This window comes from Crotalus tigris, unplaced genomic scaffold (assembly GCF_016545835.1).
Source record: "Crotalus tigris isolate CLP2741 ecotype Arizona unplaced genomic scaffold, ASM1654583v1 scf7180000019363.1367679, whole genome shotgun sequence".
Lineage (NCBI taxonomy): Eukaryota > Metazoa > Chordata > Lepidosauria > Squamata > Viperidae > Crotalus > Crotalus tigris.
The window spans coordinates 729,580-754,004 of record NW_024097499.1 but is presented as its reverse complement, the minus strand read 5'-3'; the positions used below and the strand labels follow the sequence as shown (position 1 = coordinate 754,004).

Below are 24,425 nucleotides of genomic sequence, written 5' to 3'. Positions count from 1 at the left end.
ATGACTATTTTACACAGAGAGTGGAGTCCAGACTTCACACCTGGATTCCTCAGTATCATTACTTGAGCATAAATAACACAAGTTACTTCCAAGTAGAAGTGAAAAGATGCTAATATTCTCCCTCTACCCCCTCCCCTCAGTTTTTAGTTAACAATTTCAGATTAGGCCCAAATGCTGCTTCTGTTCCAATCCCCAATGTGGGAAAAAATCTGGGGGTTCTGAGGGATTATTGTCAAGAGCTTTCTTTTAGCAATACCTACATTTTTAATGTGAAAAAGTAATCCACAAAACTCTGAAGACAGATTTCTGACAAAAGAAATGTGTGGCATTCAGTATCAAATGGAAACTAGAGTGTCTGATTCTGTTTTCCCATACTGCTCTTTGCACAAAAGCCACGTCTCAGAGGAGAGTCAATCCTATAGTGTACCCTCTTCCTTCCATTAACCGTCTAAAGTTAATGGCCTCAAGTCAATTGCTGTAGATACCAATTGGGGCCATGTATTGTAGAAAGCTATCTTTTTCCAACCTGTCTCCTGGAGATGGGCAATTCCAATATTCTTGGAAGGCACTAGTCTGCACAAGGCTTCATGAAGTCACATGTGATTTAGTTTGGCTTAATGCAAGGTACAAACCTTAGTTTTAAGCACTGCAGTAGTTTATTACAGTAGAAATCTTGTCATAAGATTAGTGTTTACCAAAAATCTGATCACTAGAACTAGTTCAACATACTATGATTTATCATGATGAGCAGGAACGCCAAAACCTTATTTGTATTTGTCACGCAAACAAACCAGAAGACCTTAGAGGCTTAGCACCAATGGTGAGCAGTTTGAATTAGCGTGGAAAGAAAAATGACTCCCACAATTCTGGAATATGTTAGGATAGTGGTTCTGTTTGATCATCTTTCTGATTTGTTCATGTGAATTTTCCCTTAAAATCCTTTAGTTCCATTGAGTAAGCAAAGGGACAATTATTTCTAAGAAGTGACAAAATCACTTGCCAAAAGTTTTATGTACTGGCAGGAGCACACAACCTTTTGTGGTTGATGCAAATATAATGTAAGGTATTCAAAGGACCATGGAAAAATTAAGGAGGGACCCTCTTACCATGTTGCCAAACTTCAGGATTACTATGTAAGTTCGTTCCTATCCCATGACCACCAATGTAAGGGCAGACTTGAAAACCATTTTGATGTGCAATGTTGCTTTAGAAAAAACACAGAAATGTTTAATATAAGAAACAATTTCCAAATTCAAAAGAATACATTTCGTTAAAGATATCATCATTATCATGTTTTCACAAAAGAACACAGCCAAGAATCCTGACACTACCACTTTGCGTCAGAAAAGCGCATCTCGTATTTCCCTAAAACTCAAGACTTCATTTCATTTCTGAAATGGCAGAATACCCTGCTGTTCAGTCTCTGTAATAAAAAGGGAAAAGGGAATGAGGAATGTTATGAATGAGGATCTCCATCAAGAGCTAGGAAAGTATTAAGAGCTTTACAAAGATAATTCTGTCTTTTGGAGTGTTATCCTGGCTCTAAAAATCAGGAACTTTAGAAAACAATTACATTTGTCCAGGAACTGACAGAGGATTATAAAGTTAGAATTACTTTAAATCCACCAAGCATTAGATCAGTACTTTCATTATTTGTAAAGCTGGGAATCTGTATCCAAAATTGTGCATTTTAGGCATACAAGCATTTATAAGAGGAAGATTTTGCAGCCGTAGTGCTTCCAATTCTTGTTTAGTGCTTTCTATAATCCTGCCTTAAATAGAGATAGGACAGAATTTGTTTAGTTTGTATTTGACTATGAACTTACCTACTTACCTACAGTTTCAAAGCATTATTTGGACCAAAATTTTGCCACAGTTCAAAATTTGCAGTCTTTTGAACTTACAATACACCTCAACAATTAAAAAATACATTAGGGAAAAGATTACACAAAATGCATATATTAAAGTCAGCATGGTCAAGTGGTTCAGGCACCAGGCTAGAAAGCTGGAGATGGTGAGTTCTAGTCCCGCCTTAGCCATGAAAGCCAGCTGGGTCACCCTGGCCAGTCACTCTCTCTCAGCCCCACCCGCTTCACAGAGTTGTTGTTGTGGGGAAAATAGAAGGAGGAAGATATATTGGATACGTTCACCACTTTGAGTTATTGGTAAAAATAATAAAGGCAGGATATAAATAAATAAAAATAAGCAAAATAGGCAAAATACACTGCATTACAGGAAAGAAAAATGCACACTTGGAGAAATGGTTTTCAAAACTCATACACGTTTAATTCAGATTTCTTTAAAAACAAGTCCTTATGTTTGATGAAGCAAGCAATCTATTTGCAAAAGTGAGAAAGACCCAATACGAAACCCCCAAATTGATAGGCTCATCTCTGGTCTTAAACAGAATCACAGCCATGGTTCCCTTTAGTTGAGTGGAGTTGGTTTTATCTCCAGTAGGATCCTCCAGAATTTGCAGAACTGGGTAACTGTTGCTTTTCATTCAGAAGAAACTCAGAAACCCGAAGATTGGGGCATTTTCCTTTAAAGGCATTCCCAGACCACTATAGGTAGTACAATAGAGATGACAGGCAACTTTTCTCAAATGCCGTTTCATGCACTTAAATAAAAAACGCATGTTGCCCTCTCTACTGGATTACATTGGAACCTAAAGCCTGGCAATTTATTGCGGTCAGCCTTAACCATGGTGTTTTAACATAAAATATTTTAAAAGGTAGCACTGAGCCACATTAGCATATGTTTGCAAAGGTTAAGGATCTGTTAATAGCTTTATGTGCGTGTGGCTTTAAATATAAAGTAAAAGTCCCTGTCCAGTTGTGTCTGACTCTAGAGCAGTGGTTCTCAACCTTTTTAATGCCGCGATCCCCAACCGGTCGTAAATCGAGGACTACTCAACTGGTGCAGCACCGTTTGCAGAATGGGACTTTTGGCAGGCTCAACAGGGCAGAGACAGCCTGGACAATTCCTATTGGCTTTTGAAAGCCAATAGAATTAGACTCTATTCAAGAGAGTCTATTCTATTGGCTTTCAAAAGCCAATAGAATAAAAGGGAGTAGCACAGCTAAGGAAAAGGGGAAAAAAATGGCGGACTGTGTCGTTTGGCGACCCCATGAAATGGTCGTTCGACCCCAAATGGGGTCCCGACCCACAGGTTGAGAACCACTGGTCTAGAGGGTGGTGCTCATCTCTGTTTCTTAGCTGAGAGAGCCAGCGTTGTCCGTTGTCCATGACTATACGCTAAGGTGCACAGAATGCTGTTACCTTCCCACCGAAGTGGTACCTATTTATCTACTCACATTTGAATGCTTTCAAACTGCTAGGTTGGCAGGAGCTGGGACAAGGGAGCCCCCCCCCCGTGGTACGGTGCTTGGGTCTTGAACCTAGGCTGTCAGCTTTCCAGAAGACAAGCTCATCATCTTTAACTGCTGAGCCATCACAGCCCCACAGCTTTAAATATAATGAACATTATAAAAGAATTAGGCATGGGGTACTAGATTGATCTTTTATATTAGTTAAATTAGGGCGAACTTTTTGTCCAATATAATATGTTGAAAGCATAGTAGGAATGAGGGCAAAATTTGCTAACCATGAGTGTGAATCTTGCAAGTGAAAACACCATAGTTTAGCAACTTGAGATTAGACCACAAACAAATGTTGCAGCATATTGGGGTAAGGAACACCAAATGTTTTGATCAAATTCAATCACTGCCAGTCAGTCTGATTAATAGCAAAGAACAGTAGGAGGAATAGTTGAAAACAACTGGATGGCACTCTGCTGCCTATCCCTGCAATACAACTTCATCATCACTAACGGGATGTGTCTTCCTCTGGGTTAATAAACTGTTAAGGGTTCAAGCTAATTCAGTTCCCACTGTTCCAGTATAAGAAAACATACATAGCTCAGGATTGAACCATGGAGCCCCTGGACTCCACAATTCCCATTGTCTTTGTATTTTTCAATTCACTCAGCATATGGTGGCTCCTAATGCTGCTAACTGGGCTTAATCCTCTTTGGACTTGTCTTTGTTAAAACAACAACAACAAAGAGAGGACCTCTTTCAGTTCTCTAGGTATGCATAGGAGTGCATATACAGTGACACATTTGTTATTGCTTGGTGGCCTCATTTTAGTTCCTTTTTAGAGGCATTGTAGGAAAAATTGATGCAACATATACTTTCGCATCCCAAATTCCCAACTTCCACCTTTGAAGACTGAAACCATATTTTCTAGAATATTTTCTAGAATATTCAAGGCAAATATTCTTTAACAATGCCATAGTCACTGAAAGTCGGTCACGGAAAAGGAAAGGCAGTTGAAAGGCCTTATTGCTCCAATTCTTTCATTAAATAAAGGCCTCTGTTTGGACATACTGTACACTTCCACAGGAACATGATAGAGATGGCTGTGACCACTGGCACTCATGAATTGAGTCCAGAATTGATATGCATGAAAAACAGCAGTCTTACAATGCTATATATATAATTATGGCTGTTGATGGAGTTCTGTTGGCATGAGATAGTGTTAGCTCAACAAAATTACAATTTGGAGGTATTGTGAGAACTCGTATTTAAAAAAGTGAATAGTCTTTTCTGTTTCAAAGACCTGTGTGTCTGTAAAGGCGAGGAATTGGTTTCTTTTCTCCCATTTATTTTACACATCACATCAGGCCATGCCCTTTTGCCCCAATGCTCACGAGTGCATGGCCACAATCAAGTGCTACCAGGATACAGAAGACTCCCAACTATTGCAAAGTGGAGAAGTAGGTCAATAACTTTTCATTATGTTCACAGATAACACCTTGAATGGATTTTTCTGAACAGGTTCTATAGATTAGCTACTGCTTGCCTACCAACACTACCAACAAAAATCTTTAGCCATTACAGTATTTTGCGTGATTCTGGTGCACAACAGAGTATAGATCTCAAATGCATGATAGCTGAAATGTCTTTATGGATCACCTAACTACTCGCAGGGAGTTAAGTAATGACACAAAGAAGCAGGAACATGGAAGTTAAAAGATGGGTAGAAAATCAGTCTTGATAGGATTTGAAAGGTTTAATTGGAGTCCCCAGGAAAAATGAGAATGAAAAGAAGCCAGAAAATTAACAGTGTCCACATTGGTACATAAAAATGAACAGGCTAAAGAGAAAATAATGAGTCTGTTTCTTGAACAATGCAGCAACAGCCTTTTTATAGTTCTATACTTTTTCTTCCAAGTTTGCTAGTGCCAAAGTAATTGGATTAATTTTTTATTTGGGTTTATTCATACCTATTATTTTGCAGCACTAAAGTGCTTTTTTTTTTAAGAAAAAAAATTCTAAGGTAGAAGTAGGATACTCAAAGCAAGTTTTTGACTTCCAAATTCTTTAATCCTAACTGTATAGCTTTATACTAAGCTGCCTTTAGTTTTGGAGTTGAAATTAAAACACGGAAATCCTGGGACCTGGATTTCTCCCATCTCTGCAATAAATCAGTCGCTGAGAGAGAGATGTTATTATAGTTACGCCAAGCTTCTATTCAAAGCTTTGACTGAATCATCCTTTCTAATTAATTGCCGCCAAACTAGTTCAAATAAGATATTGCATGATTTGCACATTCCTAGTTGACAAATAGAACATTCCTAGTTGACAGTATGAAGGTTTTAAGCGGTTTATATAACCACCACTATAATCAAAGCAATTCCATTTATTTGGATGCGGTTTCTAATACGTGTCTGAAATCTAGTGCCCATTTTAGATCAGTGGGAATCCTGTAGTCATTGAGTATCGCCATTGGATGTACTATTGTGTAAGATTGACTTGAGGCGAAATGTAAGCACACTTCACCAAGAGCAATTTAAACTCCTACATTGGGTCTAAAGATCTGACCCAATATGGTTTGATATACATATAAATCTGCTTTACATTGTGTTTCTGGCCTTTAAAATTAATTAAATAATGAATTTAATTTAGCCTTTACAAACTAAACTTGTCACATCAGAGCTGTCCGTATGTACAATCTTATTACATTGAAGGAAATAAAGGATAATTCTCTGAGTAGAATAAATCTCTCATGGAGAGGAATAGCTTTGCATGGCCATTGGAAAAGCAGGAAGAGAACCAAGAAAATAGGAGACATAGAACCTGGGGCAAGGAATCTGGGGCAACAACCTGGATGTTAAGGAGAAGATATGAGTAGTATGAGAGAAAAATCTATCTGTAGATTTAGATAGTCTGAAAACGTAGGAAAGGAACTGAAGAACAGGAAGCCAAGGAAATAATACGTGAAAGAAGACCCTAAAGAGAAAGGAGGCAAAATAACATCCCAAACTTCATGTAAATTATAGAGCAGAATGAAGTGACAAGGCTGTTGTAGAGAGATTAAACCTAGAAGCCAAGGAAACAGAGGTCTTAGTGAGTAGGACTGAATTTCACAGAAAAATGTAAATATCAATTTAAATTTCTCCGCCAATTATTTGGCTAAAAGCCTCCAGCTGATGACTTACCAAAAATGTGAAAGCCAATCTGTAGAAATACGAAGAATTTGTCAAATCAAGTACAGGACACTTAAATGTATTAGAGAAAAACATGGTTCTTTAATTTGGAATAATGAAGCACTCATAACATGGAAAGTTGACCGGCGAGGAATAGGAAATGTGCCTTCTCTAATGTAGCCCTTGTGCTCTGAAAGATTCTCTCTTATGGGTTGAGATGACCCTAATCTTGCTGGCCATTCGTAAGGTCTTAAAAGACCTCGATTTGTGCCTGGGCTTGGAGCCCTGTATGTGTGAAGGGCCCCATTTCCTGGCTGTATTGATATGTATGATTTTTTTTTCTCAGCTGCCATATATACAGATAGTCTATTGAGCCCAACATTTCTGTTGCTAAGCAAGACAGTTGTTAAGTGAGTTTTGCCCCATTTTACAACTTTTCTTGCCATAGTTGTAAGTGAATCACAGCAATTGTTAAGTTAGTCACTTGGTTGCTAAGTGAATCTGGCTTTCCCATTGACTTTGCTTGTCAGAAGGCCACAAAAAGTGATCACATGACCCCAGGACACTGCAACTGTCATAAATAAATTGTCAGGTGTTCAAATTTTGATCACGTGACCATGGGGATGCTGTGAAAAACAGTCACAAGTCACTTTTTTTTCAGTGCCATTGTAACTTAGAAGGGTCACTAAACAAATGGTTGTAAGTCTAGGAATACCTGGTTAATTTTCTATTATTTTGTAACTGTTTTTAATTGTTTTAGGATTGTCACTTGCTTGAGATGGGCAGCTATAGAAACTGAATAAATAAACATGTCACATACAACATGTGTGCACAGCATTTGTTGGCTATAAAACTTTGTATGTCTTTGTTTCACTGAAACAAGTCCTCTGGACTGACTTTTGTTGAATCCCTTTGTTGGTGTTTCTCTTGGCAAATGATTCAAGGGCGCATTTTCCAAAAATCATTTAATGAGAGTAAATTGCCCTCTTCTTGAAGCACTGGGGCAACTGCCTCCTCCAGAAAGCTCAGCTGTGGTTTTGTGGGCTCCCCCAACCCATCTTCACATGCAACTGCCCCAGCATGCACAGCTGTTTTCCTTCCTGCCTCTGAAACAATACCCTGAGCCTTTGCTCACACTCAGACCGTTTTTTGTGATGCATCTCTCTGAATGCTTTGCACAACCGAATACCCAAAACAAATGCCTGTGCATATTGGGAGCACAAAAAGCTACACTGCCAGTGGAGGAGACCTATTTCATGGGGCTACATTGAGATGGTGATGAAGTGTTGGGTAAGGTAGTGATGTATGTGCCTGTGTGCGACTGAGAAAGGAAATTGGGCTTAAGAATGAACAATGAGAACATCAAAAAACGAAACAAAACCCTTCCATACGTTTAAAAAAATGTCCACGGCTTTAACATCATTTGATTTGTGGTTATCATTTTGTAGATATTTGGTGACACTGTTCCTTTCCTCGTTCTCAATATTTTCTGCTGAAAAATTTGTCAGAGAAGCCTTTTGACTCCAGGGCAACAGGAACAAGATTCATAGGCGATCAGTAGCACAAATTCAGCGTTAAAGGCCTGTCCATTTATGATAGCAGTTTCTCCCATTTTACACGGTAATGTTGCATTGACAGTTATGGATCTTGTAGTCCAAAATATTGAGAGATTAACAGGATGGGGGCAGGAGGGAGGGAAATGACTGTGAAGAGCAGTATTTATGTACTTCATCTGATTTTGGCACTGCCTGATTTAAAAATGACTCTGGGTGGCTCACAATAAAAAGAAGGCAAGATAAAAAATACCACCAGGTAAAAATACAGTAAAGGGAACGAAGACAGAAAATTCCACGCGTCCCTAAGCATAGGCTACAGCATTATGTCAAGCACAGCTAACCATAAGAGGTGCCACCCATTCTACCTCAAGGCCTGGGAGAATAGCCAGACTTTTAAGGCCTTCCAGTACACCATCAGGATGGGAGATAAAATCTGTTGCAAGTCAGGCTCCCCCTTCTTTTTTGTGGATCAGCAGCAAGCTGGGGCTAATGTATAAATAATCAGAGTGGCAGTGTAGTGTACTTCTGCATGATGTACCTTATTGAGCATCTATTCTAACAATAGATGGGTATCTGCCTAAGCGCAGTCTCATGCTGTTTTACTGTACTGCAAATTACACCTGATTGAAGAGGACAAATTCCTCTTATTTGGCTTACTATTTTACAAAAATGTTACACAGCCCCAAATGCCAGCAACTGGAACTAGGATCATCATCTTTATCAGCTTGAAAGACGATAGTAAAGTTTTCTATTATGGTGGTTTGCACCAATTCAGTTCCAGCACTTTATTCAAGCTTCTGCCAAATCAGTAAATTTAGAACACTTGGATTTAAACAAATCATTTCTATTTTTCTTAGTTGGGTCAATAAGGTGTAAAGTAACAAACATTTCAACTGAACTGGATCAAGCTGATCGAAGTATCTAGCTTTCTGTTGCTGCATTTTATTGGCAGTATTGAAGACAAAGGCTGTTTTCAACATTTTCAACACAGAAAAAAATGTGATGCACATAGACAAAATAGTACAGGAGCAGCTTTGCATTTATTTGTCTTCAATGCTTATTAAGCACTGACTCCACACAGAGTAAGATTACATAACTGTAAGGCCATCTTTTATCTTTTTTTTTTTTTTACTGATTTTACTATAATTTCATTGATGGTTTTGAGTTGCCCAGAATCCTTGAGAGTCAGGTGGCAAGCAAGTTTAAATAATAAGTTACAATGATCCATAAATAATAAATGGAAATTATTACCTGGCTATGCAACTATAATAATAATTTCCTTACATTGCATATGATTTGGGTTTTCCTTAATATATTTGCTTATCCTACTCTGGTAGCTTAGTCAACATTTCTGCTGCCCCTCCCACCTGAGGTTTTGTTTCTACAGTGGCTAAACCTAATATAAAAATAAAGGTCTGTGGAAAGGTTATTATTCATTAATGACCAATATCAAAATCAGCATATTTCAGGCTGTCCGGGCCAAATTACTTTCAAAGTAATATTTAGGTTGGGTTTTTGGATGAGGCCATGATAAGTTGGGTTTACAACCACAATGGATATATTCCCAGCACAGACTAACCCAAATTAAAGGGGGGGGGAAACCATTATGACTCGGTATGCTGCAAGAATCTATTGTTTGCAATAATAACAAACTGTTATTTAGCAAAAGTGGCATCGAAACCCTGGTCTTTTTGTTGCCCTCTGTGCAACTCTGAGCACATAAGATCTTGTCACACTGTGAAAGGAGATCTTGCCTATGATGCTTGCACTGAGTAGGAAGCACCTCTATTGATTAGATGCTGTCCCACTTCCCTTGTGTTGAGCTCAGCCCAGTGCAAGTTGCCCAAAGGGAGGGAATGCATTTCCCACCTCACTTAAGATCTAAGGCAGTGTTTCTCAACCTTGACAATTTTAAGGCATGTGGATTTCAACTCCCAGAATTCCACAGCCAGCATTGCTGGCTGTGGAATTCTGGGAGTTGAAGTCCACATGCCTTAAAATTGTCAAGGTTGAGAAACACTGATCTAAGGGGAAAAAAACTGGTAGTGTGAATACTCTTTATAAACTCTTTAGAGAAAAAGTTTGTTTGTTTTTTTTCTTTTCTTTTCAAAACGCTAGTATTGATAGCTCAAATGGCAGGCAAGGGATAGCATGTCTGCAGAAAATGGAGGATTCTCTTGGTTTCCACTACTGGAGGCCGGACTAGAAGACCTCTAAGGTCTCTTCCCACCCCATGATTCTGTATTTCAGTAGAACTCACAGAGATAAGAAAGCTCAAAGAGGGAGCGACGATTACTTCACCTTGGGGGAAGAGATGTTGCGCTTGAAGTGAAATAAAGTCTAACTGAAGTATTTTAAGATTTAAGAAATCCCCCAATTACCTCTGTTATTTTTTGGCAGTTGAAGTACAAAGCAGCTATTTCTGAAAAAGTTAATTAAAGAAGGGCAGACGTGGCTTGCACTCTTGGAAAACCCAAATCGGGCTCTCTGATGGGGGCCACACACTACACTAAGGCATAATGTTTTCTTGCTTTGGTTTACTGTATGGCGTAAATCCAGCTATGGTGATTTGTAAAACATAGTTTATTACCTAGTGTGATGCATGAACCAAATCATATGGCCTAATAATATTGTGGCATAGTGTGTGACTTATAGATGATAACTATAGTGTCCTTCCAACTGGGTACTGAAAAGGGAGAAGAGATAACAAGCTCTTCTCCACATTTGCTTTAATGTGTTTTTCTTCCATCCTTATGTCAGGAGGAAAGCATGCTGATTGAAAAACACTGCCCCACAGCCTACAGACACTGTGCCTTGGCCCTGGGGTCAGTCAAATGTTCATTTATTTATTTATTAATCAAATTTATATAGCATCCCATCTCATGAGAAGTGACTCTGGGCAGCATACAACAATCAAATAGAAAACAATAGATACATAAAAATAAGCATTTAAAAAGTATAACAAACCAACATTAAAAAATGGAAGTTAATTAACATTGAAAATATACAAATGCCAAGCAGAAAATGAATATATACCTCTCAATAGTGGAGTCACTGAGATATATCTCCAATTCTCCAGAAGCCCCAAGCCTGATGACATAACCAGGTCTTGAGGGACTTCTGAACAAGAGATGGAGCTAGTCTAATTTCATGTTCCCTAAGATGGGTGCACGGCAGAGAAGGCTTGCCACCTAGGACCTACCAAATGTAAGTCTGTGGTAGAAGATGTTTGCAGCATGCCTTCTCTGCCAGATATAAGGAGGCGAGTTGATATACATGGGAAGAGGCTACTATATGCACTGTAACATGCAGTAGTTTCAGGGCAGTGATTGGTGGAAGTCGTCATCCTTTCTCCTCCCACCCAGTAATACTTACCAATGGGAAAATGAATGAGCCACTCCCCCGAACATATGATGGGGCAGAGCTGGATAGCACAACTCCCTCCTTCCAACTGAAAGTAGCCTTCCTATTTGGAAAATTGTCCACTACCCCCTCCAAATAATTATTCTTGCTGCCTCTTTGCACACCTGCTTTAGGAAATGCCTCTACTAAAGATGTGGGACTTACTTCCAAATCAATATACCTGGATAGAGCAGTCAAATTTCAAGGAATGCAACCAATGGAACATCCCATTTGTGTTTATTGGAAGGGGAAAGGGAAGAGTATTTTAGGATGTGTGTCTTTCTCTCTTTCTCTGAATCCAGTAAAACTTTGAGTTCAGTAAATCCCACCATAAAGATCATTTAGTATAGATATAGATTCAGATTGAGCTCTCCTGAGTTCAGCACGACTTATTTCCAGATCCTGGCTAGAATATGATCAGGATGCCCTGTTCGCTCCTTTCTACTTGCCCCTCACCTCACCTGCCCATTGGGGGAACAATTTGCTAGTCAAAGATCTGCCTTTCTCGTTTTTGCTTACTGATGGGAATATTGAGTTCCTGGTAAACCTGTTGATCATGGATGAGATTAATAGTCCCATATCAGACTTCACAAAAAATGGCGAGGAGCCCTTCAACCAGACTAGAAGTCATACTACAGGCCAAATGGACTCCAGCTTGCTGTTGACTTCCTCTATCCATACTAGAGAGTTCTTCTACAGCAGGGAAAACACCACTTTCAAATCAAATGCCACGGATTGGCTTCAGTGGGTTGTCAACAAGATGGAAGCACCATGGTGAGGTCATGACCTTTGCAAACAGTGAGATATCTTAATATCATGGCAACTAGGACATATGGATGAGCATTTAGGAAATTGATTTGAGCCATCTGATTTTTTTAAATTGGTGACAAAGGACCAATTCAACAAGGCATACCTTGGAACTTCCTCATACAACAGTACTATCTCACACAAGTTCACAGTGGATTTGCTTTTCTGAAAGATTTTAATAGCCTTCTGCATACCAAAATAACAGGTCAAGCCAAAGCTTTGTTAGCATTAGACTGTCAGTACAGGTAAAGAAACAATTAGAGGCATGCATGAAAACACAGTGGCATTGCAAATCCGCAGTACAGTTATCTTGCAATCTTTGTTCTAGCTTAAACAGTGCATTATCTGTCACATGCCAAATTTCAACCTGTCACAAGATCCCCTGGATAATGGACGGTCTACAAATATTTTTAATAAAAGTAAATAAATGGGTATACTCTTAATGAAAAATAGCTCATGTTAACAATACCTGAATTGAGCTTACATGATTACAATGTATTAAAAATATAATTACGTTCATGAAACCAACTACCTCAATGAATCCACAATTAAAAAAATCTGACTAGTTGATGCTGTTCAGGTTTCCCCATGTGAACCAATATCCTCTTCCTTTGTAAGAGCTAGGTTACTGTGGTGCAAGAAAAAAACCCATGAAAATATAGTACTGAACTGGTATTTCTACACATAGACATCTATTTCCCATGGCTGGAATCAAGCTCCTTTTTTAATCCACATTCTGGTCTGAAAGATGAGTTTACAGATTTTTTTCTTTAGATTTTGTATGTATTTCTCTGAGGAACAAAAGATCTGCTTGTTTCAACTAATAGCAAACTACTTTAGGGAAAAATTTGAAGACGATGATAACTATCAGATTTAAAACTACACTCCTTTTAAGTGATTTAATATCAAGAGGGAGAAAAATGAAAGCCACTCCAGGAGAGTGGAAGGAGACCAAGTCATGGTTATCATCTATATGATGGAATCAAATGCTAATTTCTACTACTACTACTACTACTACTACTACTACTACTAATAATAATAATAATAATAATAATAATGTTGGAAGGGAACTTGGAGGTCATCTAGTCCAACCCCCTGCTCAGGCAGGCAGGAAACCCTATACCATTTTGGACAAATGGCTGTCCAGTTTCTTCTTAAAAACTTCCAGTGTTGGAGCTTTCACCGCTTCTGGAGGCAGGTTGTTCCATTGGTTAATTGTTCTAACTGTCAGGAAGTTTCTTCTTAGTTCTAGGTTGCTTCTCTCCTTGATTAGTTTCCATCCGTTGCTTCTTGTCCTGCCCTCAGGCGCTTTGGAGAATAGCCTGACTCCCTCTTCTTTGTGGCAGCCCCTGAGATATTGGAACATCTCTATCATGTCCCCCCTCGTCCTTCTCTTCGTTACACTAGACATACTCAATTCCAGCAACCGTTCCTCATATGTTTTAACCTCCAGTCCCCTAATCATCTTTGTTGCTCTTCTCTGTACTCTTTCTAGAGTCTCAACATCTTTTTTACATCGTGGTGACCAAAACTAGATGCAGTATTAGTGGCATCTAGAAACAGAGGTTGTCCATATAGCTTCAAATGATTCCTTGAAGGGTTCTGGGACCACTTAGAGGGGAGATGGGCAGGACAGGAAAGCCTCAATGTACAGGTAAACGGATCAATACATGAAGATCTAGCTCTTAGCATTTGAAGGGCCCCAGGATCACATATTCTCAGTAGCTGCCTTGGTTTAGCTCTACAACTCAACAGCACAAATAGCAATGCAGATATAATCTAATTTTTAAAGCTATTTAAACAAAGGTTAGTTTATGTTAATTTGACCAATAGTATTGTACTGACTTACCCAACTGTCTGTTGGGGGGAGTTTAAGGTATTCCTTCTATAAATATCCTAGACTAATGGAATGTACAATTTCAGGGATTCCCTCTAATGACAACGGATGATGAGGTATAATTAACCATATTTTTGAAAACCCACAATTGTGGACTTTCTTTATAAAGAAAGGTACATTTTTGGTTTCAAACTAACACAAATTACTATATTTTTCTTACACTACTGCTGAACTTTTATTTGAGGTGTTTCATTTCTGAAAGGCAGTCTTGATGGACTGAAATAAAAGATAATTTATTGCAATGCTTACTTTCAAAGGAGAAGGAGTGTAATTGTAATTTACAGTAGCTGTCAAAGAAAATCTATCACTGATGACATTAAAATGACTTATTTTGCCTGAGCCACTTATTGTTTAAATGTGCATAATCTGATAGAAACAGATTTCTTTTTTTAAAAAAACCCTGCTTTTGTATTGTTCTAAGGTAATATCAAAACATTGTATTTATAATTTAAAACATTTAGAAACCATTTATTGATACTCTTATCTCAATAATGTTAACAACAGAATTAAAACTGTCTTGATTTAACTATGCTTATATTTGTTTGGTTCTATAAGTCATTTTCAGAGATCCAGATTCTCTATTTTAAAAACTGTAATTGATATGATTGTAATAATCATATTAAAAAGGCTACGTTATATGTAAAGAACATTCCTATGTAGTTATGATCACAGTACTTTCCATTTGAATTTTGGTGAGCAATGTAAGGGATTTGAACAAAAGCAGCTTGATTTTTCACTAAGAATTGACTAATGTACAATATACATTTCATAAATATTTTCATTCGTTTGATTGAATCTAGCCCAAATTAAGCCATGAGCCTTTAAGATTAAATTACAGGATATTCTGGAATTCAGACCATAGTCACATCAATCCTATATATTAATATATAGGATGGTGTCTATAAAAAAATCTACAAACATTCTGAACACATGGCAGATAGAAGACATACAATTAGATCTTAATAAGTATCACCATAAACATGATGAAAATTTTATACATTTTTAATGCTAGTTTAAAAGTATCAAAGCTCAGAGATATATGACAGCTTAGGTCAGAAAAATCTTTAGTGGCATGAAGACTTAAATAACACTAGCATATATAAATTCAAAAGGAAATATTAAAGGAGGAAGGGGGGAGCGAGTTGATTGTGATTTGTTATTCTGTCTGCAATTGTGACTATGGATCAATCTGGTTTAATTTGCTTTTCAACAGAGCTTTGCATACATATTTCCATGCTGTGAAAATACTGATCTCTGCATCAACACTGTAAAAGAAAAGTGAGGGAGAAGAAGGAAGGAAGGAAGGAAGGAAGGAAGGAAGGAAGGAAGGAAGGAAGGAAGGAAGGAAGGAAGGAAGGGGAAGATTAAAGCTACTTTCAGTTGTGATCCTTCTGTGTCTCACTTTTAATGTAGCCAGAATTAATGGAGTGAATCTAATGAAACACATTATCCAACAAGGAGCTTTCTCCCGGTTTTTCAAGTTGAACACAGCACTTCGCCAGCACTGGCTGGAGTTCACCTGCCTGTTGGTGTGGCGTGTGGCTCTTTTTTGTAAAGAGTTAAGTCGTACACAAAAAAGGGGAACAAAGGTCAGCACCCAGTCGCCACTTGAATGTGAGATTTTTCTTTTTATTCCCCTTGATGTATACGAGGCTCTGTGTTATTAGTCTTAATGATGGAAAATTGTAGTGTTGATACAAATCTTTTTTTCAAAGTAGTAGGCGGGAGCTCCATTTGTTAGTAAGTTTTTTTGTGCCTAAAAGCCATGGACAGTACATTTATGTAGCAGTAAAAGGCCTAGATGCTCTTTCCATAGCAGAGCTAATTATTCCCACTGTGACCTTCCTGATCTACCCTATTCCTAGCACATCTCATCTGCACGCCTGTTCCTTTGGGTAGATGGTGTCAGAGAATATGAAAAACCCTATAATGAAACCATTTTCATGATGGAGAAAGGCTACTGGAGTTGCACTTGCTACAAAGAGGCTCAATTATATGAGTAATTGTGATAATTTTCTACATTCATAGCCTTCAATGGGGGGGAAAAAGAATGAGAGTCACAAAGGAAAATTACTTTAACAAGAAAGTACAGAGAGTAAAAATGGAAGAAGAGACAAAAAAATAAAAAAAATAAAATAAAGAGGAGGGGGAAGGGAGAAAAAAGCAAGGAGGGGAAAAAAGTTTAAAAAATAGATCTGGTAGGAAGGAATAGCAAGACAGGGAGAACAACACAAATGCTCAAAAAGCCTGTGTGCAGCTGTGTTGCACAATTAAATTGAATTTTTTTCCCCTACAGTTGATGAATGTGACTACTGCAAATGTGCCTCTGTAGTTAGCTATCATTTGTTGTTCTGTGACAGGAAAAGGATAATTACCTCTCAGAGAGAATCAAAGGCTGACATGCCCTTTAGACACTGCCATGAATGCCGTGCTCGAGAGAACGCTTGAATAAGAATCTTGTCTTCTCTGCCCCCTTCGACTCAAGCATAAATTTTGTTAAAATGCAAGCGTACCACCAGTAAATTTGTTGAACTCTAGGTGTTCAAAAATACGGAGGTGCATCCATCGACTCATCCCATTTGCAAAAATAAAACTGCATTTTGAATTCACTTCTATTATATTCATGGACAGTAAGATAGTGAGATATGCATTAAATTTCTTTTCCCAGTAGGGGTCTGATTCAACATTTCCTATGAAAGAACAGAAAAGACACTATCCTTTTTCCCCAGGCTAATTAGCCTATAATTTAAAACTGTCAAAAACACAATTTTATACAAAGTCTTCAATAAAAGCTTCTCGGATATAACCCAAAGTGGTTTTACTAAAGTTTGATTCAGACTCGGTTACAATATTTTTAAAGCTATAAATACATCAAACTGATATTTTGCTGCTCTCTTTTCTTATTTTTTGTAAAGCATTTGGGGGAGGGGGGAGTATAAAAATAGCATATTCTCAGGATGCTGAGCAATGCATGTTTTATAGCCTTAAGATACTTATATGCCTCTCCTAATAGCATTAGTAAACACAGGCAAAAACAAGATGGATTCTTAAAAAAAAAAAAGATCCATGCAGAAGCTATGAAAAACCTGGTTAATATATTTTAATCAAGATGAACACGCTAGGCCAATACAGCGGTATCAAGGCCAGGAGAAAGAAATGCCCCAAAGGAGCCATCATTTTTTTACACTCATGTTTTTGGCATAAAGGATACATTTTCAAGTCCTTCATCACATTAGCAAACACCTTACTGGCACTATTTGTTATCATGCAAGAAACAGATGAACTTACATAAACCTTAATACAGCCATATTGTATTAAGGCAGTGCAAACTGCTAGTGATTATATTGGGGAAAGGGCGAGTGCAGTCACATTTAGAAACATTTTTTACTTCTTTTTTTTCCAGATAGTTTTCCTGACCTGGCCTTGCATAATTTACCATTTAAAATCCTTTCTTACCACCCTGGGGAACAATGGAGTTCACACATAGTGATATCAGACTGAAATGATGGTTCTGAATCATAAAACATGCCATCAGCTTTAAACCAAGCCACCAATAGCCTTTGTCCTATTTGGGCAGCTTTCTCATTACTTCTCAGCATAAGGCTTACCTGATTGTGTTTCCAATTATGGAGAAAGGAGCCCCGGGTCTGCAAACTGCAATTCCTTCATCTCTGCATTTCCTAGCAACCTCCACTAACTTTTGACCAGCCTTATCCACATTCCCCACTAACAGTGTTTCGGATGTATCACCATGGTAGCCGTTGAGGTACACCTAAACAGATGCAAAAATGTAAAAAGAAACGCTTTTTCAGTGGCTCTCAGATGGAAGCTTAACTAGGATACACCTTGGGTGTCAGGGGCAGTTCACTTTAATTTGCAAAACCAAAAAACCCCAATCAAACAGGGAATAGGCTTTTGAGAAAAAAAAGGGGGGGGAAGCAATAGTAAATTTTCTCTATAACTCTGATCATACAAGAAGCTGTGAAGACAGTCAGCATCACAAAAACATTGGAAGTATAGGTTTCTTTCCAAGATGCAAGCCACGAAAGCAACAATTTCAAATTAAGGCTGCAGTTCTGTACAATTAAGTTATGCAAGTCCCACTGATGTCCATAGGATCTCACAGTGAAAAATTAAAATTGAGAAAAAGATTTGACTATGGACAAATTCTCCAGTAAGAAGGAAGAATAAAGTAGGGAATGGGAAGCATCACCTACTGTTTTAGCCACAGCTGGTCATCGGTGTAAGAAGAGACATTTATATGTCACCCATAATTTTCAGTTGAGATCCTTTCCTCATTTACTGAGGAGTGACTGAATGTACACATACATTTTAATCTCATGATTCTTGTGTGAACGTTCTCCTATTATCTGTTATGTCAGATTAGATCTGTTTATGACAGAGAATATAAAGTAAGCCAATAAAGAATAGACAACAACAGGCCTAACTTTCAAGAAAATGTTAAAAGGTGCAGTAGGTAGTACTGATGTCCTATGGAACAGGTTACAAGTTTTCTTTAAAAGTCTATCATGAACTACACTTGTCATTTGCTTTAGCACATGTGCAAAATAAATAAAAAGCAAATAATTATGCAGAACAGCAGAGAGTACTTATTTATTCTTATGCAGTCAAGCCTCTGTTTAATGGACTCCCACAGCAGACTTTGGATGCAACAGACCAAATTTGCATCCAAACATTTCCCCCAAATAAAGGATAATTCTGCTGCATAACAATTAATTTGGGTGAGGCAGTGACATTTGTGTTTAATTTTGCCACATTCATGGAAATGTATGTAATATGTGCATTGGTATAATTAAGCAAAATGACAAACTGTCATAATGGTACTTTCATATTTAACAGTCATTTGAGAATAATGGAATCCCTCCTACAAATGGTCTTAAAATTAAGAAATACTGTATTTGAGAACTAGGCTCAGTTATTATTGGTATGAACAACTATGCTTTCAATACCTTTGGATTCTATTAATTCAAATCTAAGCCAGCATTTACAACTGCTTATTGTCATTTGATATTTTTTTAAAAAAGATTATTTGATAATCTTCCATAAGTCCAGACATGGATTTTCATGCAACAGGAAACAATGTTCTCAAACAAAAAAAAAATATTTCTCTTGTCATTGTGATTTTATGGAAGTGGAACTTTCAGTAACTGAAAGATTTTATGTTACAGTGTTTTATAAATTCCTCAACAGATGAGTATTTTAGTGCTAACCACTGTAAAGCTTTACATCTGGAATTAAAGACTACATTGAAATAACTGATCAATAAAAGTGTAGCTAAGAAGCATTGTTTTGGCTGCCTCTTGATTTCTCAAATATTTCTTTTTAAATTAATGAAAGCTACTAAACACAACCCCATGCAAAAATCTATGATATTCTACACCAGCTTCCATTAAAATACTCCTTTTATACAGAGAGACAGATTCTCAAGTAAATATACATAAAATTTGGTCATAAGAATAATTATTATTTGCTAAATTATGATTGTCTATTAATGTATAGACTAACTGTGTGATCATTATTGGTTAAGAGCTGTAATGGGTTGATGGCCACTGAAGAAAACTAATTGGTTTCTCTAATTCTTTAAACAATATACGAAGCTCAGGTGAATGAAGCGTCTAAAACATGTTTTAAGTACTCTCTATTTTTTCAAAAATAAGTGAACTTTAGTTCATTATTCTTTAAAAATCTGCAGTTACAGAAGAGAATTTACATTGGATAGATTATTTAATCATTTTATCTTGTGTACAATCACAAACAAATTATTCTAAAATGTCATCTACTGTAATTGTCCTTTTTTGGTTCATAATAGTTTTTTCTACCTATAAAATGGCTTAGTTATGCCATTTGGAAAGATCAAATAATGCTTCCTCAAATTCATTAAATCCAACAAATTATTACAGAGCAGCAATCTTTTCAGTCATTATACAAAAAGGATAAACAATGATTGTAGAAGTGGTTTTTCTTGGATGTTTAACTTGCCATCATTTTACTGTAACAGCAAAGATTTTCTGATAAGGAAATATTTGAAATGTTCTTTTAACTAGAATTTAGTGAGAATGAAGCAAGTAAATGTGGGCTGAAGTGCATGCCAAAGTTCTTCCTTTTTTTTTTTGTATTTTCTTATTCAGCTGCAGCATATCCAGGCATATTTTTTGTTTTTTGTTTTAAACAGAGGGGAACAGTCACATACAGAAAGGGATTAAACTTCAACTCATTGCATACTATGGTCTTCATCTGGGTGAAACAAAAACATTAAGAGAGCAGCATTCATATACTGAATGCATTGTGTAATTTGACTCTTGCTCTCAGTTTCACACTATGTTTACTCAAAAGTAAGTGGCACTGCATTCAGTAGAATTCACATATTATTGCTAGGAAACAATGGGTAGAAGATCCCAAAGCAGGGAGAAACTGGTATCCAATGAGTGAAGAAGTGGTCAAAATCTGGTACATGCAGTCTCAAAAGATTCTAGTTTCCACTGCAAGCATAGGTGCTATTATCTATGGTTGTCCCAAAGGTGTTTTTCAAAAGGCAACTGGACTTCCTTGATTTTTTTCTCTTTGAAAATGTTTTGTTTCTCATCTAAGAAGCTTCTTCACTTCTGACTCAGTCGGATGACTGAGTTGGATGAGAAGTGAAATGTTTTCAAGGGAAAAAAAAAACCAAGAAAGGCGAGTTGCCTTTTGAAAAGCACCTTTGGGATATAGGTGCTATTGAAATTAAATGGCTAATTCAAAAAAAAACCAAGAAACAGTGAACATACACAGGAAGCAGCAATCACAGGTAGGAAGCGGAATAGATTACCTAGCGAGATCTGGAGAGATGCTGAACTTTCTATTTTTAGATAGTTCCTGTAGCTTTCATCATGCAAACAGCTGTAGTGACCCACTATGTGCACTATGACAACTACAGGAAATGTCTGAGAATGGGGTGTTCAAGCTTTAAAGAGAAAAATCCTTAGGCAACAAGCCCATGGGAGAATGTGCAAATCACTGGATGTATAAATAAATGAACAACAAACATCTGGACCAGCAATGCACAGCTGGAGGCCCCAGGACTCCCTCCAAGTTTTGAAAGCTGAAGTCTAAAAAAGGCCATATATGCATAGCCCTAATGCATACCGGCTGATGTCCTGAAGGTGTTTTGGATTATAGTTCCCACAAGATATAGTCAGCATGATGAATGATCAGAGCTTATAGGAGTCAAAACATCTGGAGAGCATCAGGTTGCCTATGCCACTGTTTATGAAATTCCCCAGTTGGTGCCCTAATACACTTGACATTATCCCATCAAAGGCACCTGGAAAACTTAGGTATTCCTGGGAGAAGGACACATTTCACATCAATGTGTAGAAAAGCTGTTTTCATAAAGTAAGATTCGGATCCCTCAAATGTATGCACAGTGTAGGTGGCCATGATTGGGTGAGGAACAAAATGTTTCTTTCTTACTCACTCTTCATTTTTTTCTACTCCAAATCTTTCTACTCCAAATCGCCCCTACCCTGTCAGGTGAAAGATGCATGCTTAGCAGGATGAAATAGCTTTGTATAAGCTTGATTATACTCTATTGGAGAAATTGGGTGTAGGAAAATTTTCTCAAGAATATATTTGAATTGGAGACCAGGACATAATTAGACTGAAGCAAAACCTGGTTTAGTGGTGGCAATGCTGGAAGCAAAAACAGGTCTAAAGACAGAAGGGACTACAGCCCTCTTTAAAGATTTAACAAACTAGAGTACATTTTGCAAGCAGCAAGGTATTTGATTAGCTATAAACCACAAGTATTTGACTGTATATAGTACATCATGTATCTGATGAAGTCAATAAGGCAGGCAATGGGATACATGAGATGATGAGACAGGACTACAAAGACAATGGGGATTTTGAGAAAACAAAGAGGCAGTATTTCACAAACATGTTTCTTTATCTTGCTTTGCTTTCCCAGTATCTTCTAAATGTGTTAAGGCTGGACTGAGAGTTTAGTTTTCTGAGAATGTATATTTTGGTGGGAGCTGATTTTAGCTCCCCCCCCCATTCTCCTTTATCAGGTCACCTTGTAACTTGTTAAGGTTTTTATATATATATATATATATATATATATATATATATATATATATATACATATATATATATATATATATATATATATATATATTTTTTGAGGTTTTGTGTTTGTATGTAGGTCTTTGGGTGTTCGGGTTTTCTCCCGCGTAAAATTGGAAGTGTCTTGGCGACGTTTCGACAAAGTCGAAACGTCGCCAAGACACTTCCAATTTTACGCGGGAGAAAACCCGAACAACCAAAGACATATATATATATATATATATATATATATATATATATATATATATATATATATTGAATCACTTAAAAAGTTGATATTAAAATTGTTAGTGTTGTATGGATTATGGTAGGCATGTTTAATCAAATAACTAGAAACACAAAAAGGGACATACAAAATTTGACATTCTGGTTATAGAACATTCTTGTATTCCCCAGAAAATATTGTTTTTCTCCCAGAATTGGTCAATCTGGCTATTTTTGTGGTGGTTATAATTTTATGAAAAGCAATCTTCTAGGAGAAGGGGTTTCTGATATTCTGAATGAAACAAAATGGGCTCGAAACAGAAAAGCAGGAAACAGTTCCTGGAAGATACACTACTGAAGAATAAGAATGGATGGATCAGTTTGTTTGGAGAGAAAAAAAAATATTCTGAGGATCAGAACACAGAATTTTGCACCCAATCACAAATTAATACTTACTATAATATAACAATCTAACTATCTTATCTAAACCATAATCAAAAGTACAGGCCATGGCTACAATTCATAAGTTACACATACAGAGACAAACTGAATGGACATTTTAGATCAATATTCTAAAAGTCACCATTAGCTGACTCTGAGACAAAGAAGCAAACACTGAGAAAGCAATGATTATGATAAAAAAAAACAAAGACAGTTGAAAAGACAGATATTGTAGGATGGGATAAAACTAAAACCATTATTAAAATCAAGGAAGCATTTGTTGCTGTAACGTTTATAAGTTCAATTCACATAGGATTTCAATCTTCAACATTCTGGGGAAAATATATTCAAAATTTCAGGAGTTGAAGAAAAATATGTTCATAACATTTTTTGAAATATTTTTCTAAAGATATGCAAATGAGGACAAAAAACCCTTTATGTTTTTTTTTTGCTCATATATCACTACATTTTATTTTGAATAATAGCAAATGTTTGTTTTTGTCCATATTTTAAGTCCACGTATATACTTTGTGCACCCAGTGGGTTCTACAAGCCAGCTAAGTCAAGGAATTGGGTTGAAATGGAATCAATCCCACGGGAATACCCAAGTACTTTGGATTAAGTAGGCTGTGGATCAGGTTGTGCATTCATGAGTAAAGAGTTCAAGGCTCTTACGCCACAAACAGAACACAACGCTGCCTTTGAGGATTTTAATAAATGTAGGGAACACAGCCAGCCAAAGGGTTGCTGTCCAAATAGACTGACACACAGGCCAATGTAGCTTCTAATGACAGAGTAAGATAATGACAGGCCCCACTCAAAATCAGCAGGAAGAGGAAGATCAATCTTGGCAGAGCGAAGGAAAAATGCCGTCTTTCTTCATGTTAGCTCATCTCATACATATCTGCCTTCAGCTGCTGCCCCAGTACTGGGGCGCTCTGCATTAACTACACAGTGGATCAATAACAATTACATCTTCTCAAAAACATGACACATAGCAGGATTGGGCTGACATTTCACTTAGGCCAACACTGATCTCAGTGAATCTGATTCCAGCCCTAAATTCAAGTCAAGCCTAGGTCTAGTTAGAATAAGCATGGAGAGGAAAAAAACAATAACAACAAAAGAGGAAACTAACTGCTCTCGCCTTAGCTTTGGAGTAAAACTGTCAAGCTCACCCTTGCACATTTGTAATTTAGTGTTCTTCCTACTGTGGTTATACATTTTTAAAGTCGATCCAAAGGAATAATAATAATAAACAAATTACTTACTGTGACATCAATGTTAATAATATCGCCATCCTGGAGAGGGCGGCTTAAGCATAATCAGAAGGTAAAGGGGAAAAAAAAGATACATTTAATGATGACAGGCAAATCTTAGTTAAGACAGAGTAACAAAACAAATACACTTTATCCCATATACCTCAAAGCTACATGAAAAGTATCAATATAATTGTCAAGTAGAATGGAAAGAGGCAAAGGAGATAACTACTTTTAATATT

At 37.2% G+C, this 24,425-nt stretch overlaps 1 protein-coding gene across 4 annotated transcripts in view; it reads right to left on the bottom strand.

Annotated features, from left to right (window-relative positions):
• METAP1D (methionyl aminopeptidase type 1D, mitochondrial) overlaps positions 1-24,425 on the bottom strand; it is an 80,977-nt gene that overhangs the window by 2,180 nt on the left and 54,372 nt on the right. For all 4 annotated transcript variants that reach the window (XM_039361796.1, XM_039361799.1, XM_039361798.1 and 1 more), the window contains 3 exons: positions 24,196-24,238; positions 17,764-17,927; positions 1,107-1,204 (listed from right to left, as the gene is read on the bottom strand). In XM_039361796.1, the coding sequence (XP_039217730.1) occupies positions 1,107-1,204; positions 17,764-17,927; positions 24,196-24,238 (305 nt within the window). The remainder of the gene's footprint in view (positions 1-1,106; positions 1,205-17,763; positions 17,928-24,195; positions 24,239-24,425) is intronic.